This window comes from Ornithodoros turicata, chromosome 7 (assembly GCF_037126465.1).
Source record: "Ornithodoros turicata isolate Travis chromosome 7, ASM3712646v1, whole genome shotgun sequence".
NCBI classification, from domain to species: domain Eukaryota; kingdom Metazoa; phylum Arthropoda; class Arachnida; order Ixodida; family Argasidae; genus Ornithodoros; species Ornithodoros turicata.
The window spans coordinates 16,261,103-16,279,808 of record NC_088207.1 but is presented as its reverse complement, the minus strand read 5'-3'; the positions used below and the strand labels follow the sequence as shown (position 1 = coordinate 16,279,808).

The following is an 18,706-nucleotide window of genomic DNA, read 5'->3' as shown; positions in this document are numbered from 1 at the left end:
GAATTACTTCAACGATGTTGCTGTGAAAAACAGCCTCCATGTCAAGTAACATAATATTCTCTCTTAAAAAATGTTACCAGGAGTAATCAAAATTCATGCCGATGAACGTGCAAATCCTGTAAAATTGTGCCTTAAGTAGAGAATATTACGTCTGATCTCAATGCATGAACGGGGTGAAGGAAGGGGGGGGGGGTGAGGGCCCCACAGCCCGAGCTCTCCCTTGCCCCTCTTTCAACGGCCTTGCGTATAGGCAACATGCATGCATTTATTCCGCTGAAAACTTTTCCTCGTACTTCTTCAACTCTCATCTTGAGAATCAATGTCGGACTATGTTGTGGCACTCGTTGGCTTTTCATCGATGAAAAGTCCGCGAGTTCCACAACTTAGTCCCTGACATTGATTCTCCAGATGTGATTAGGAAAAGTAGATAAACGCTGCACTTTAAGCCTCATCGTAAGCAATGATCTGAAGATGAAACGATCGTTTTAACTTGAGATCGTTGTGATTATTATTGTGATGATCGTTATTCCAGCGAATGACGTTCGCACTGAATGGCATTAGCTTCGTGTCACACGGTAAAACCAAATGGCAATACATGCGAATGGCATTTGCCCAAGGAATTACTTCGGCGAGCTCATTCGCTTTTCACTCTCGCACCGACTGCCTACCCTCGTGGTAGGGGGGCAACAAAAGTAACGACCGTTCGAAGAAATCAAACAGGAATGAAAATTTGTAATCCAATATGTTATCACAAATTTGATAACTTTTGACACGAAGGAAGGAAGGCTTAACACTGTTTTTCGGAGAACTAACCTAGTTCCCAGTCGCCACTTAGCCAAGTGCGGTGCAGATAGGCTTCTTACTTGTCTTTCCTTGTGGTACTTAGCCCTTTAAGTGACTTTGAAAGCAACGATTTCGTGAACTAACACCGAGAAATAGAAATAAAAAATATAACTACTGTACCTGTATATAATGCTTCATGTGTTGGGCCCCGGTGACTTAATTATCGGCACTGAGATCATCTGCGAATGACATTCTGTTTCTTCGTGTAACTCGATGCAATACAAGCGAATGACATTCGGTGCGACTGTCATTCGCTGGGAATGCCATTCAGTTGCCGTGTGACAGGGGTATCAGTAGACCGCTGCCGGTAGCATGGTAGGCTATCGCGTCTACAGAACCCTATCAGCAGATAAGATGCTGAGTCACGTTCTCTGTCACTGGTTCCGGTATAGCCACGGTAAGTTAACGGTGACATTATCACCGGCCTCCTAACACTCGCTATTGCCGTATAGTTGTGTCGTGACGTAAGAGCACTAATTCTCAATGTCAACACCGTAAAAATATACATAACACATTACAAAATGAATAACGTCCGAACGCCTTCGCTAGAAATAGTAAATCCGAGACGCTTCAAAGTATGTCAGGACGTGGCACAAGCACAGCACTTTACACAACAACCTAGGCCGCGTTCCCACGTGCCAGCTTTCTGGACAATCCCCATCCAACGCCTTACGACAACATCAAGACAAATGGCCGCACTCGCATGCATTACATCTGAGCAACGGCCAAGCATGAATGGGGGGGTATATGTTTATCCCCCCCCCCCATTGCTCAGCTGTGGGCTGATCACGAGCAATGAGCAAAAGACAGAAAACACAAAACTAGGAGTTTTCCTCTGTCTTCTGCCCATTGCTCAGGCACCTTCATTATGAAGTTCGTCCACTAGCTAGCCTGTATCTACGCCACTTTGTGCACGACTGCGCAGATTAGAGACAGGCACACTTAGTTCAAATTTCGATTGCTCTTTTGCGCAGTCCTCGGCAGTGAAGATAGTCCAAGATTGCAAGTCACGCGAGAGAACAGCGTTTGCGCTGTCTTCGTCGTTGAGTGTCCTGAAGTTTAATATTCACAAGGACAGCGCAAAAGGTGCGGAAGGGATATGGAACGTCAAGTGCACTGGAACCGCTTTGGAGGCGTTTGAACAGGTAAGGTCAGCTCAAAACTAGTTACACACGGAATGCTAAATAATCGATAGCTTATGTTCGCTTTTTGTGCTAGTACTTTCTAGGCAGACGCATTAGCATTTAGATAACAGAGCGAAAAGAAAACTCCAAAGTGAAGCAATCCTTCAAGCAAACGCGATCCTTATTGTGAAGACGAGGCTCATTATTACATTCTCTACGTCACCCATAGCACTGGGGTGGTGTAGGGTGTAGGGTGCTAGGGTGTAGGCTGTAGGTAAGTTGTTGTTTGCTATCGGCGCTTGTAATAAACGTTCATGAAATATGAGTTATCAAATGCCGCATTGTACTCCCGTTTCGTCTTATACTTTCAGTGTGACATGAGAACAGTGGTTGAGCTTTTTCTCAGGAGCTGCGCAGTGCAGAACATTTAATCATTTAATATAAATGACCCGCTACTCAGTGCGTAGCTAACTGTGCAAAGCATATACGTATGCGAATCTTACCCCAAAACTTTCTTCCTTGCCATATTTATAAGGTTCTTTATTTCCCCTTTTTTATAGCGCTTCTAGGTTTAAAAAAAAGATACAGAAGAAGACGTCATAACTCCTCTCGTTTATCCCTTTATCCTCGCCAGTGTGAACGTATCATGGATTAGTGGCTAAGGTGGTCGGTTTCCACGCCGAGTTTGAACCCCCCGTCTGGGTGTTTTCCCATAAGGCATGGCAAAACCAATTCCCGATGTTCCCAGTTCCCCATGAAGTCGGCCTTATTCACCCCGTCTCCTGTTAGTTCGTGTTGTCCTCCCTGAATCTGTCTTCGCCTGCCCAAGCCTGATTGGCTGGCATCGCGACTCTTTCGTTCACATGGGAATAAATGAGAGGAGGCCTACTGTATCTAGGTGTTATCGGTTGCGCCCACAAGCTGAGTTTGCAGGATGGGTAGGGCGATGACTTCCTCCAGGTTTGTAGCCGGTTGTTTTTCGGTCGCAGACTCCCATTCGCTGCCGACGATTTTTTGTGTTTTGTAGCCTGTTCGTGCTCTCGTACAAATCGACCTGTCAAGTTTGACATTATATATTGGAAACATATTTTTCTTCATCTAAACAATCCCATTGTCTTCGACAGGTATGTTCATTGCGTATGACCCCAGGAAGCATAGGAGTCACAGATTTCGTGGTTTACGACTTCGATGCGAAGAAGCTTGTCTGGCGTTCTTATGAAACAATCGAGAGCCTTCGATCAAAGGTAACGTATAATTGAACCCCTGTATGCAATAAGGGGTCAAGTCGAAAGACGCCAAACCGAACGATCTTGAAGTGAACATGTGGTAAGTTGGTTGCAGGTGAAATTCCTGGTATAACGACCAACGAAACATGCATAGCATGCATGTACCTCTCTGTACTCAACATGCACGCTGACACGAGTTGCGATTCAGCGCCTCTTGCAGCTGTGTTTAGTTAATATACACACGTACTTCACTCAACTTGGGATGAACATTTCGCCCGAAAAGTGCGTCCGGCTCCCGTTCGCACGCAAGGCTGTGGCAAATTTCCCTCTTTGGGTGGGTGCCAGGAAGCTTTAGCTTGTACGTTTCAATCGCTTCCTTCGTGTGGTCATGGTCTTGGATCTGCGCTAGGCCCGCCGCATTAAGTGCCTTGAAACCAAAGTGCACCACTGGCTCCCTGCAATTCTACATCTCTCTGATTCAGGTGGAGCTGTGATCGGCGCTCCCTTCTAGCAGTTCACACAGCTTGGTGTGGGGCGACTGTGCTTTACAGCCTTCCAACCCTGCACAGGATTTCCACGACAGCATTAAACACCCTTCAGACCCTGCTTGCTCGAAGCCTTCTTCGCTGCCTTGGAGCTCCAAGAATGGCTGAAACACAGCCATTGAAACACAGTCTTTCCTGAAGCTGGTGAACTCCTGATTGACCTTCCGTCATCCGTTCCTGAGGAAAATAGGAAAATTCGATAGCGCCCTGAAAGCGACTTCTATCGAGTAGCGCAGAGGACACGCCAGCGTCTCACTGAATCCGTAGCTAATGATGTAACACCGCCGGAAGCCCCCTGGTCTCTGAAGGTACCACACGCCTTCGTAATTCTTTCGAACCTTCTGGAAGCAAGAGATCCGTTTCCCCATCAAGTCCTTCAAGCCCATTTTATGCTCCGGTAGCGAGAAGTTTTCTACCTCTAAACCAGAATATGCAGATGGCGCATTCAAATATGGCAAATCTGCCTCGGCATTCGCAACGCCATTTCAAGACGTAGCGCAAAGACGACGCCTTTCGCGTCCAACCTCATCAACAGCTGCGGACCTCTATGACATCCTTTTCTTTCTGCAGCACATAGTCGATTTTACCTCGTGAGAACCGGTAGTGTTCGTTCAGTCAAAATCTGCAATGCAAGCTATTGAAAATGCTAGCATACGATACTCATCCACACCCCTAGTGGCAGATGTGTTAATGGCTAACACCTTTTGCATCCTAAAACATCCATTTGGCCGTTTTGGTACAATTGCTTGACGATAAAAGCGCTAAAAGAGACGAACACAGACGACACAACATAGAGCACTTGTTTCAACAATTTAATGCACCGTCAAACACATCTTTAGCACTGGAGCAAGAACTCCCTTTCCCTCTCCGATAGTGCGATACCCTCTGTGCTAACACATGAAACCTTTTGCACGAATCAGGGCACAGGTTGGTTCCCCAGTGTGTTCGAGCACGTGGGGAATGAACAGGCCGACAGCGCCGCAGAAGCAGCTCGCTCGTCTCGGAGACGGACCAGTATTGTGCTGTTGAGAGGGGACCGTCATGCAATTCTTCGACGTCTAGAGACACCCTTGGCTTCCCGCCAATGGGACTGTTCCGCGACATTGGTGGCGCTCCGTACCGTATTCTGCAGCGCCATTTGTGGCCGTGTAGCCTGAGGCCTTTTTCGTACACAGCCATGTATCGCCTATACTGCGTACAGCGATAAGGCAGGGAACACGCCGGACACGACCGTCTAGTAAGGGCGCTCGGCACTAGAGGAGGGCAGTTGGCGCTGCGAAACTTTAGCGCAACAGGCCTATATAGACAACTGACATTCTCCCCCCATCTTGCTGACAAGGGTTGATCCAACGCTTGCTTTCTGCATGCCAAGAAGCACTTCTGGTCAGGACGCTGCATTAATTCACGGAATGCGTCTCGATCTGGCTTTTACAGCTCACTGGCGTTACCGCTTGAGACAGTTTGACTCTCGCGGTGCTCTAGAAGATCTAGGGCACATTCTTCTTCATTGCCCACGCTATCAACCTTCCCGAACCGGTTTTCCCCGATGTCTTAACCAGCTCGACTCTCGCCCCCTCCCCTCTCTCTCTCTCTCTCTTTCTCTCTCTCAAAATTGCTTGGTCCGTGGCCAAGTCCAGCCCACCAATGTTCTACCCTTAAAACACGTTTGACATTTTTGAACAGCACACGACTTCGATCCTTATTGTGAAGGGGCTTCGTATTTCATTCCCCACATCAGCACCAGCAATGAGATAGAGTATTGCCACCGGCGATGAAACTCTACATTCATCATCTCGTAAAAAAGTGGGTGTTGTTATTGTTCTGGTACGATTGCACTAAGATGATGAACGTGGCTCCAACCAAGGTTACCTCAAAACAGAGGGTCCCGACGTTTCGGAGCTAAGTTCACTCCGAAACGTCGGGACACTCTGGGCTGAGCTAACCTTGGTTGAGGCTACGTTCATCCTCTTATGCCTTACCCAACCAGGCACAGTCGTGCTGAATATGTTCGCGTAAGATTGCACTAGGGTACCGAGTGTCTCAGTTAAATCTCCGCGTTAAATAATTCGCGAACGGGTGCACCAATCGAAGAACTCTCTTTTTTACAAGTATCTGTCCGATACCGCCTAGAGGCTGCGCACCGTGTGAATGTGTGGGAGGCGCTCATTATTTAAATAAAAATTATTAATGAGTTTCGTGAAAAACACAACTTCTAAAGCATGGCGCCGTCGGCATTAAAATGGGTACTACCCCTTTTGGCACCTTAAGTGGACACCTTTTAGAGAAAAATCTGCCACCGAAGCGGGTCACTTGTTGCAGTAATTAATTGGTTTCGGTTTACATATTTCTCGCGGCTGGTAGCGCCCAAGCAGCAAAATGTACTGAAAGTCGAGTGCAGTAGGGGTGGACGGTATGTGTCTTATCAATGTTCTTCAGTGTCACGAGTGTGTTCAAGGCCTTCCACCTACCCGTCCACCCCTATTGCACTCGTCTTTCAGTACATTGCGCTGCTTGGGCGGTGAAGCGCGAAAGGGCGCTCTGCTACTCCCTTATCCAGGAATGAATTACGTGTTCTTGAGCTAACTTCGCAACGGGGAGTGCTGAAGAGAAAGTCACAGCGTCAGACAGGCTACGCTAGTCCCCACCCGGCTTGTCTAACTGATATGCGTCCTTTCTCTGTTATGATCGCACGGACAAAACACAGTTAATCACATAGTGCTTTGATGTCACATGCTTTCTATTTTTTCTTGAGCACTCCCCATAGCTCAAGAACACAGAATTCATTGGTATATAGTGGAGTGGAAGAGCGCCTTTTGTGCTTCACCGCGACCAGCCGCCAAGGTTCCAAAGGGGGTAGTACGTATTTTAATGCCAACGGAGCCCTGTTTTAGAAGTCAGGTTTTTCACGAAACTCATCTAAATTTTTATTTAAATAATGAGCCCCTCGGACTCATTCACACGCTGCGCGGCTTGTAGGTGGTACCGGACAGATACTTGTAAAAAAGAAAGTTATTCGATTGGTGCACCCGTTCACAAGTTATTTAGGGGGAATTAACTGAGACACCCGGTACAAGTACATGACTCTATCCTTGCAGATTTCAAAGGTATTTGAAGTGCTCGGCAAAATCCGTCCGTCTCCTCTGGGCTGGGCTCTCTACGATGTGGACTTCGAAGATTATAAAGGCTCGTGCAGCAAGGACTTTTCTCGCAGCCAATTAGACACCAGTCGTATTCGCTGGCTTAAAGATTTCCTTCTTAATTCATCGAGTGCGCCACACGCCACGAAGAAGCGTCGATGAAGTAAACTTCTACCGAGAAGCTTTTGCTGTTGTGACAATATCTGTTCATTGGACGACGCACAAATATTATCATAATAAATATACTTGAAAGAAGCTCTTTGTCTTTCTTGCGCAAGACTAGCACACAATATTCCATACATAACAGAGGGGTGATGAGATTGTTGCTGCAGTCTTACTTTTCTCGACTCACGAAACCTTGTATATATTATACACGAACCTACGAGATCAGGTGACGATTTCCTTTCCTCTTCTCAGATGCTGCCTCATACAATGAACAGAATTGACGGAACATGTCCGTGACGACTCTGTACCAGAAGTTGGTACTGCTGCAGTATTAATCCATCATAGTCCCCAATGATGTCGTGCTGGACCCATACGATGCGCGCTGCCACGTCGCAACAGCGCCATCAACGGCAGTCTTTGTAGTATTCGATGTGACAACACACCGACCGCTCCCTGCATTGTGGAACTGCAAGTCGGCGTGGCGAAAGTCGTATATACACGGCTGGTTTTCGAAACCTGAACAATGTGAAGCACTCTGCCTGCGACACTTCATTCGTCCCCAACGTTTTCTATCGACCTGCTCCTACTGCTTCTGTTCTCGTCGTCTTCTGCCTGCTACGTCCTCCCCGACTCCTTCCGTGGATAATAAGGAACGACGTTGCTTGTCGTTGCAATGTCTCTCTTTCTGTGGGACCCGTATAACCAATGGCCTTTAGGACACCTAATTGGTGAACTGTTTTCCATACGGGGAGTAGACAGCAGAACCCAGCCAGATTTCCTAGTAGATCCTGCCGCATGAACACCTCTTCTCCCGCTCGAATTTTCGGTGTCTTTGTACCTCGACCTTTGTCGAAGTTTATTCTTGCGTGGCTACAGCATATTTCTTCTTCCTGTGTAGATCTCCGCCCCTCCTTCAAAATGACACGGTCGCTGAGTACTATAGCCGCTCGTCTGCGCGAGCAAACACTGCAGACGCGTTAAAAGTTGCAAAATATGGACTGCACCCGAGTGCTGCCGGTTGTGGTGTAGCCCAGCTGCTTCCAGTGCGCATTTCCACCCTGTATGGCTTCAGGTCCCTGATTACTCTCCCAGCCCGGCCGTTGGCTGCAGGGTGGTACGAAGTTGGAACTCTCCCTGGCCACGCTTCTGCCATGCGTGTGCATTGGTCAACGGCTACCAAAAGCGCATGTGTACGTGCAACGACTTTTCCCTCTTCTTGAGCTTCAATGGACAACTGACATTCTTCCCCCATCTATGCTTGCAAGAGTTCATTCTACGCTCGCTTTCCGTATGACACGAAACAGCTCTCGTCAAAACTCTGCATTAACGTCATCGGATGCGACTCAATGCGGCTTTGACGGCTCAGAGGCGTTACCGCTTGCGATAAGTTGATCTGTGGCAATCCGAAAAATCTAAAGCACATCCTTCTCCATCGTCCGCATTACTAACCTTTCAGATCCTCACTTACAGCGTCTCTAGATCAGCAGGACTCTCGCTCTCTCAATATGTGAAAATTGTTTGGTCCATTGCCAAATCCAGCCCACCAACGCTGTACCCTAAAAGCGCTTCTGACCCGTTTGGACACCATAGGACTTCACGTGAGGTTACTGTTTGCTCCATTGCACCGCATTACCGCCAGCTTTGGGGTACAGTACCGCCACTGGCGATCAAACTCTCGAATCATCATCATTGAAATAAAGTTGTTGTTGTTGTTGTTAACCTCTTCCAAGGGCGCAAACGAAAGGAAAGGAGACAAGCAGATGGTGTATATCAAGGTGTATATAGGTGTCTGTTTCGAAACCTGTAAGTGAAACGTAGAGGGGATGGTTATTATATTAAGCACTTCAAGTCTCATATAATTCTGGCTTAATAGCAAATCCTACGCAAATTTATTTCTCGGCCCCATTCCACCAGCATCTGTCTCGCTGTGGCATGTTAATAAACGCATGAGATCACAACATATGTTTTCTGCATGCGCTGCAGTTCTTCCGATGACGATGGTGATGATTAGGGTTTTTCTGGCGCATCGACAACTAGTTCTTCCGATATGTTCAAAAGTAAAACTAGCCATGCTAACGTCCTCAAAGAAGACAGGAACACAGATGGATGCTGCACCACAGATATATACTGCGTACCACTGACAGTAGCGGATTTTTTACCTCAGCTTCCAAAGTCTGCTAGTAGTAGAACTACGGTGAAGTGGTCGGTGCATACGACGGTGATACAATATGGACCACCGGCTCACCAGAAACAAAGCGGCTTCTGCATGTTGTACCATTTAACCCTATCACAGATCTCCATATTCAATTTAATCGGCATTATAAGAAAATAAATCCGATTAGCTGCGCTCACGTTGTGCACAGCACGCGCATGTGCCAAACGCATGGAAATGACGGGGAGAGGGAGGGTGATGTTTTTCTTTTTACAGCGGCAGCTGTTTTGTGCACACCCCCTCCTGTTTCCGTGATCGGCGTGCTCCGCAGAAAAAGACTCACCGGAAATAACCGGATTTGGTGCGGCGCGTTGGCGATTGCGCCGTGTTTCGCAACCCAGTATAGTTCGTAATTCGCAGCACGATAGATAACACTGACACAAATGCCAAGAGCACAGTGTTGAATCTTTGCTCGTGGTTCGCAGAGAGGCCGCCTAGCGCACTACCAGTCTTAGGGACCTTCTCCTAGTTGTGAACAGTTGTACTGTAAACATGTGCGTAAAGTTTGTCATATTCCGTGGCTGTTTCAATTTCAATTTCAATTTATTTCCTTGCGGTTGGGAGAGCAGCAAAAAGCCCATGAGGCTTGACACCGGCTCCTCCCCCAAAGTTCACTATTTACAGCAACAATACAGTAACGATCATAGCGTACAGAAAAAAAAAGAAAACAATATTGTAACAATAACCAAGTGAGAAAAATGGAAAGAAGAAATATAATGCCTATGATACAAACAAATCAACTAACAGTTCAAAATTGACTCAATTAACAGTTAAATACCCAACATAAAGCGACAGAGCATTCCTTTTGGCATCAACAATGGGTCCGGCGACGTACGAACAAACTGATTAAAAATAAATTGTGACATATACGTCAATGACTGCTTGCCGTAGTTTGTTCGATGCAATGGGACACACCAAATCCTATGTCGAAAAGAATACATAGATGTCAGCTGTTGCATGCGATATGCAAAAGTGGAATATGACATTGAGGAAGACGTGCTCTGCCCCCAGTTGCCGCAGCCGGTACAAGCCGTGCAAAGGCACTGACAAGAGGTGAGGTACGTGATCAAAATCATTTTTAAAATCTACATCGATTGCATTAGCCTGTGACCCGTCTGCTGTTACTAAAAAAATCTGTGATAAGTGCAAAAAGCTGGGCTTTGTACGAAAAGTTCCTCCTGAAACCATGTCGTGCATTAAATTTAACATCATATGTGTCAATATGGGCATTAATAAATATACATACAAAATACGTTCTAGTAGCAATATGTGACATTTCCTTGAGTTTGAGGAACACACAAGCCGACGGCTGTTTGAAGGTGTTCCTCAAGCTCAAGAAAATGTTTCCTTTTTCTAGAGTGCACCAGCTCGCTTGCACCATTCTAATTCGCTCATCAATGTTGTACTATTTTACTACATACACTGGTTAAAGAAATAGGACCGTAAAGGTGCACTTCAAAAGGTTTCGAGACTTTCGGAATCGGTTTGATAATTGCAACTTCCCCGTGAGCAAGATATTGTTAGGAAATTACAGCGACGATTAAAGCGGCCAAGTAGAGCTGTTGTTGTTTACCAATGCATGTACATCCTCCCAAGTTTTCGCGTTTCGAAAAGACCAAAACTTCCTCGGGTTAGACCTCTACATCACTGGTAACTCAAGACAAGAAAACCTATCATTGTGTTTTGTCAATATGGTTTTATACGCTCTGGCGAAAAAACAATGTTATTTGATGATGAAGATTGGGGAGTTTCATCGGCAAGGGCGATACCATAACCCATAGCAGATGGCGATGTGGGAAATAAAATAATGGTTTTTTTTTTTAGTAAAAGTCTTGACCGTGGGCTCTTTTCATTGTATTGGCCAAACGTTAGACCGTAATATTATTCTAAGAATATGCGAATGCCCACTTTCAAACAAATCATTCCATAATACTGCTTCCCATAAGATTGCTTTATTTTTGCTGTGGGCACCCGATCGAAAAATTCGACAAGACTCCATCAGAAATTCTAATCCCGATAAAAAACAGGACTTGTCGACTACTGTTGGAAAACCGGACACATGTATACCGGACCTTGGCACGGGAGCAGAGATGAAAACCACGGAAGTTCTTGGTGTTGTGGCACATCCGCAGCGAATCGACTACTTGTAACGCGAACCGCTGCCCCCTCCCCGATGTGTATTCTCACCACGGTGTCGAACCAAGCCCGAACCGAAAGTTTCATGACACTGTTGAACCCGAACCGGAGCAGAACCGTAAAAAATAATAGCGGTAACCGGTTAGCAACAAAACGGTTCGAACATAAAAGAAGTCAACACAAGAGTTCCTCTAAATCCCCGAACGAAGACGCATTGGTATCATCATCACGCGTCCATATCATGGATTTCGGAAATTTTCACATAGCAGCCAGACGAGGACGTATAGTAAGTATACTTTCAGCGTCTTTTTATCACGTTGAAGCGCAGTTGTCGCTGTGAGCGCCGCGGCTAGCGCCTCACGCACGCGCTGCGGCGTCTACTCTTCAGAGACGAGGCGCCACGCGGACGAATGAAACAGGAACAGAGTACGCCACTGATATAGCTTTATAGGACGAATATGTAATTAAGTAAACGCCCAACATTTCCCTTTACACATGAGCAGTAAAAATTAAACAAGTCAGAAAAATGAGAAGTGGAGAAGGAGCGTACGCAGAACGGCGCCTGTTTAATTGGCCGTGGTTTGAGAAGTATATGCAGTTCTGCTTATAGGTAGTGCAGCTGTGTCGTGACACATTGCCTTTGTGTTGTGGATTAACTAGCACACTGCTGTGAGCTTGCACAGAGTAAGACCCGCAGGCTTACTTTCGACATGCTCCAGTACGGTTTCAGATCGATTCACGCTGCGAATGCAGTGTGTCGGCAAGTACACCGTCGTCTATGTAACGCTGTCCATCTTATTAGGCTTTCTTTAAGTGTATCTTGCTGGCACTGTGCGTGTGAAAAAAGAGATTTTGGGAACAGAAAGTAGCAGGACTACACGGCTTCATCAGCGTGGACTTCATTTGCAATAAGTGTTCATCCATTTCTCCTTCTTTGGCTAAAGGGAGTACCGGACCGCTAAAAACGTCAATGTAGACAACAGCAGTAAGCTATTAGCCACGCATTTCCTGATAAAAGCAGTTTTATGAAACATACAGGGTGCCCCAGAAAACGTATCATTCAATTATAACAAAAAAACTACGCCACCTAGAATCATACGGTCAACAGCATTTGTTCTTATTAGGTTTTTGCCACCTCCTAATGTGAATGTCATGTACTCCAAGTTTAATTATGTAAATATTTGCGAACTGAACTCAGAAATTTGCCAAGTAAAGGTCACTTTTTTACTTCACCAATATGAACAGCGTGCCGAATTCACTCAAATTCATGATAATTCAGTGATATTCACGAGCTATCCCATCGGAAAAAATAGCCGAATATCATGCTTTTCGGAGCACGGGACCATAGCGCGCGATGACTTTTTGAGCGCAATCGCTCTCATTGCGACGAAAGGAGGTTCCGAAGCCAGCCCACAGAGTGATAGTAGAAAAAGTAACAGTTCAGAAAATTGGGAGAGGGAAAGTATTATCCCAGCGAAAGTCGGACCTGATAAGCCGTGCCTGTTTTATCTCTTTCTGCGATGTCGGGGAGGGCTGGGTTTCCAACCTCCTTTCGTCGGACTGACAAAGATCGCGCTGAAAAATTCATCGTGCGCTATTCTGTGCGACCTCCGTAGAGCATGATGTTCGGCTATTTTTTCCGATAGGATAGCTTCTGAATATCCCTGTCAATTATCATTAATTTGACTAAATTAGACACGCTCTTCACATTGGTGGGGTAAAAAAGTCACCTTTACTAGGCAAATTTCCGACTTAAGCTCGCAAAAATTTACATAATTAAACTTATGTTATACGACGTTCACATGAGGAGGTGGCAAAAACCCAGTAAGAACAAATGCCATTGACCGCATGACTCTAGGTGGTGTAGTTTTTTTTGGTATAATTCAATGGCACGTTTCCTGGGACACCCTGTATAAAATGGAAGCGTTGAATCGGTTCGCGGAATCGGAACGAAATCCAAGCAACGCGAACCCGAATTTTTTGCGGTTGGACATCCTGATTCTGACCTCCTAAGATAGCCGAGCTGGTTTGTGGGACTCTTCATTCTGCATTGCACTGGTGATGTGTCCCGTATGAGACACGAAACTTCTGTATTAATTGTTTTCTCTGCTATGTTGAGTCAGTTATGCTTTTTTATTGTACATACTGTGGGATACTGGCCCATAGAATTGGCAGGCTTTGCTTGAGAAGAGCACTCCTGAGTGGAGGACCGGGCCGATACCCAGTACTGCTACAACTCTTTCCGGTCGGGACTCAACCTTCAACCGTGTAATGTAGGGTTTCATCATTATCTATTGGACTGGTGGAGCCTATTGGGAACATTCACTAGCGTCAAAATGGAAGTCCAGTCATAACAAACTGGCTCCCTCCAAAATTTAAAAAGGAAAGCTGCAGCAAGCTGAAGGTAAACTACAGAACAGCAGCCTGTCAAGGATAAATGAATGAGATGGTCGTCGCCAAGAAACGTTCCATAACTGCGTGAAGCTACAAACAGGATAACGGCACAACTACTAAAGCCATTTAAATGAGTAGAGAGGGCCATCCAAAAATATTTACAGCTTAAGACGTCTGATGAAAGTGTGTGTGTCATTTTACCGAATAGCGCGAAAAGTTTTGATGTGTGCAATTTGTTTCCCAGAAAAAAGACTCACATAAACATCACTCCGCGCGTTCACCCTTAACTCGCCACTCCTGGTATAACGAGGGGGAGAAGGTATGATTCCACGTCACCGATGACGTTGCAGGGATAACTCGTTCTGGTTCGCCGGTCAGTGGGGGTCAGCGCCTTGTCCTTTTGCCGCCGTAAACCAGTTTTGCCAGTTCTGCCGGATAATCGGGGACAGAAGGAGCGGCCGAATCATGACCGAGCCAGGAGCAATTCTTTTTCAGAACCCCGAATAGCCGAGGATCTCAGACAACAGCAGAAAAGCAGACAACATTTCTCTGGACCAATCAGCGAGCGTGATCCTTGTAGCGTCAGCGCGAGGTCCCAGGCAGATCACAGGCTGGTACTGCTCTCCACCGCCACTGCACACAGTCGCTTTTTGCGGCGTACTTCAAATTCAATTTCTGCGATAATTATGGCTCTGTTGCGTGACTTACTCCGCATGGTGCATCTTACTGGCCTACTTAACAGTTTTTTTAGGAAGAAAACAGGGTTTAAAAATGACTTCTGTGCTACTTTAAATGTGAACAGCATACGTACCTCGGACGTTTTCGGAGAGGACAGACGACGTTTGCGACCGAAGTATGATCCTTTAACATGATCCTTGATCCTTTATGATCTTGTAACAGGTCCTCAAACCTGAAGAAGTGCAGCCTACTGCACGAAAGTCTTGTTTTTAATGTATATAGTAAACAGCTGATGCTCTTAACCGTCTTTGTTATTTTTGATTATGATCCTTTACAAAGAAAAGCTATTATCTCGCATCATGCATTTTCAGTGTTCATGCAGCGACGTGTCCGACGCTGCGGATGGAGTTCTTATTGTGTACACCTTTTGGTGCTCCTTCGCAAGTCATATTGTTTCTTTCTCAAATTTATGTTAGACACAAACTGATTTGAAAGTAGTTTTTCTCGCGGTATGTTCCACAAGTCAAAACGTCAGTGTATAGATTGAATTTCCCTCTGTCCCCAGCCCCACTACGCGCTTAGACAAAGAAACCGTCCCTCCGCAAGTGAGGGTTTGGATCCGCCCCTGGTTGTATCTGTCCGCAGCACTGTCACGTGCCCGCCCCAACAAGCTCTCCCAGACTACCAGAGGGCTATGCTGCAGCAGTTGACACCTCTCCTTCTGCCTGTATTTGCCATAGACTAAAGAGACCACACCTCTAAACCATGGCAGCCACGCTGGTGCAGCCGGCACATATTCCCACTCAGCCTCGTAGTAGTCGTTATGATTCTGGTGGTGGTGAGCAGCATATACTCTAAACCTAGTGCGGATAGGTGCCGTCTGATCAGATGACTTCAAGGGGCACGCGGTGCCTGCGAAAGCTGCAGGTGCCCTGTGCCCCCTGAAGCAACTGGTACGACATCCCTGTTGACGCCATGAGCCACAGTGTACCAGACGTATCGAAGGGTTACTTGTACCCACTAATACGCGAAACACATTGCGCCTCTTGAGTTCCCTAACAGAAAAATTACCTCCACGCTTTGCAAAAAAAAAAGAAAGGAAAAGCAATGAAGAAAAATGCTCCAAGCACATCGACCATGCAACACCAAATTTTATTGGCTTGCACATACCTTTAAATTGCATCCAATACATCACCGTTTGCCGAATGGAAAGCATACACGGTTCATTAATCCCAACACACACATATGGAGCACACATTGCACGGACACACAACCCATCCGATGATCCGATGCACCAGGCAGTCCTCAACGCGCCAAAAACACACTCTCCCCGAAACGTGAAACAGGCTGGCACTGCAAAGCTCAATGAAGATCCTTTGTGACGAACACGACGGTTCCTCAAACGAAATGGCCGAGGAACAATTGTCCAACAAGTGGTAACAGACACCAATTCCATGCGAGAAGCAGTTGCAATCTTGCACGCGTATGTGTGACCGTTGAGACAGGAAACAACCTGTAAAGAAACCGAAGTGAATATCACGCTGGTATTGTTCCAACGTTAATGCTGGAATAGTACTCCATTTTGTAACTCACCTCCTCGCAATCGATACAGTCCCACGGTCACCTATAACGAAATAATAGAATTAACCTCGCTAGTGATTTAGTTTGCAAAAACGGCGGTGGCAGTTCGTGCCACGTGAAGAGGTGTCTGAACTTGCATTACACGTAAATCTGCTTCGAATTATTGTTATGCCGGAGGTATCGGTCGATATCCTGTAGCTGCACGACGACGACGACGACGACGATGTGATATTGCCCAGCGTCCTTCATCTAAGAACGTTGCTATATCGACATCGTCAACATCGCTAGCTCCGAGGACCCAATCGTTCTTCTGGTAACTACCATTCAAATCCGCGTTTTAATATTCGCCAGTGAGGGAGACAAAGCAGTGAGTGCCCTCTCTTCGTTTTTAGTGCAATGGCACTACGGCTTTTTAAATCTGATGTGGATAAGCATTGCTCTTGTCCTATCCTATACATATGGCAATACAAGCTGCTGCTACTACTATATTTGCCTACGAGGTATTACAACTCTCATCGGAAAATGTAGAAAAACAAATATTTTTGCATCGTGGAGAAGCTGATAGGTCGTCACGCACTGGTTTTCACTGATAAAGTAATGCGAAAGCTTTAACAGACAATCTACCGTCCTTAGATATATGTTTTATTATGAAACAGCTCCTTCCCGAATTACCCCAGGTGAAATGATTAATAATTGGCTGTTTACGTCGCGAGACAACTGAGATCATGAGCGACGCCACAGCGGTCGGTCTGTGGATTGCTTTTGCCCACGTCCTTTAACGTGCGATGAAAGCTCATCACACGGCACCCCGTATTTAACGTCCCTCGCGGAAGACGGCGTGTCTAAGCAACTTGTACCCTGCCACCAAGTTGCTGGCGTCCTCGGCCGGGTTCGACCCCGCGATCTCGGGATCAGAAGGCGAACACGCTACCGACTGAGCCACCGAGGCCGTTTCCAGATGAAATGAACTCTCCTCGCTCTACGATTTTTTTGTTTTTCCTTTTCTACAATATTTTACTTTGTTCTCTTCGCGAGCACATAATCTCTTGCGCATTGTCTGATGCGTTCCTGGGATTTCAACCGTGTCGTTGTCGCGCTAGTGCGACTTACAGCTTTTCAAATATATTGCGGTGGATTAACACACGTCGTTAAACTTGGCCGTAAGCAAATATGATATGTGCTACTCTGCAGCAGGATTACGCTGGTAAACGACAGTTACGCCCGGTTTCAGCAACGTCGGTTCAGATTAGCGCTAATCTGCGATTTATAAACTCACATCCACACAGCAGACGGAAGGTCAAGTGAAACGGGTTTCACCAACACTAACTCGTCGTTATGCATGGTCAGCTTAGCCAGAAGTAATGTGGCCCGTTGACAGGGTATGTCTGGACCGTCGTTTGCGTCCGCGTTATCAGTGGCTGTTTTGTCATGTGCGAAAAATGTACCAGTACAGCGCACGGACAGTAACAACTATCAGTACAATCAGTATGATGCAGACGAGCTGGTGGATTCGTGAAGCAGGCAACACTTACTTGAGTGTGAGGTAGGCGGTTTGGACAACAGAGACACACGACGGACCACTTCCGTGTCCACTCGTCTCCGTGTCCACATCGTCCGTCGTCTGTCTCTGTTCTCCAAGCCGCCAACCTACTAAAAGCAAATGCTGCCTGCTTAGAAGTAAGTGTTAACTGCTCAGGCTTCGCGTCTGATATCGACATTCGAATATCGTCGCGTGAAGCCCATTTTAACCCGCTTACGACTTGACGCTCTGAACGCGGCTCTCTTTGTCCACCTCGCTTCTGCGAACGAAGATAAAGTGATAAACTGATGTTCTGAGGCTGGAACAACATAGAAGGGACAGATACAAACAAAGCCTCAAAAAGGCAAATTTGAGGCTTTGTTTGTATCTGTCCCTTCTATGTTGTTCCAGCCTCAGAACATCAGTTTATCTCTTGTTCAACAGGTGCCGCTTGCGTCGATTTCCGTCGTATGAATGTGTGTATGAGTGAGCAAAAATGTAAGAGTGAAAGGAGGGTGAGTGAGAGTGAGTGGCTGGTTTGTCGTCCCTTCAGATGACGCACCCCGAAACTCACTGGAGAGGCGTGTTAGCTTAGCTCAATTGGTAGAGCCCTGGACCGGCAATCCAGAAGATGTGGGTTCGATCCCTACAGCTGGCTAACCTTTTCAGTGACTTTCATCTTTCATCAAGATAAAGTTGTTTGCGCAAAAGCTGTGCGCAGCGTTGTCTGCAACGTTGATAATTGTCTCGTCCTACACTCTTAAAAATGAACTTCACCGCACAGCACGCTCCTAGCCAACCATTATCTCGAATGATATCGTTATCTGCCCTGATTTGTTGAAAACGGGAGGCGTACGCTTTTTTTGTGACAACTATGAACAGCATAAGTGTCACAAAAAAGGCGTACGCCTCCTGTCTTCAACAAATCGGGGCAGATAACGATATCATTCGAGATGATGGTTGGCTAGGAGCGTGCTATGCGGTGAAACTCATTTTTAAGAGTGTACGTCCTGCACTCTTAAAATGAACTTCACCGCGTAGCACGCTCCTAGCCAACCATTATCCAGAGTGACATTGTTCTCTCTCCTGATTCGCTGAAGACGGGGGGAGTACGCCATTTTTGTGCCATTATGCAGTTCACAATTG

At 46.3% G+C, this 18,706-nt stretch overlaps 1 protein-coding gene and 1 long non-coding RNA gene across 2 annotated transcripts in view; one reads left to right on the top strand and one right to left on the bottom strand.

Annotated features, from left to right (window-relative positions):
- The window catches only part of LOC135400246 (uncharacterized), a 146,880-nt gene that overhangs the window by 43,376 nt on the left and 84,798 nt on the right, over positions 1-18,706 (bottom strand). The gene's annotated exons all lie outside the window — the stretch shown is intronic.
- On the top strand, positions 1,365-7,130 carry LOC135399706 (uncharacterized). Its single transcript, XM_064631441.1, has 4 exons — positions 1,365-1,418; positions 1,818-1,988; positions 3,092-3,211; positions 6,834-7,130. The coding sequence occupies exons 1-4, from the start codon at positions 1,365-1,367 to the stop codon at positions 7,035-7,037; spliced, it is 549 nt and encodes a 182-aa protein (XP_064487511.1). The 3' UTR covers positions 7,038-7,130.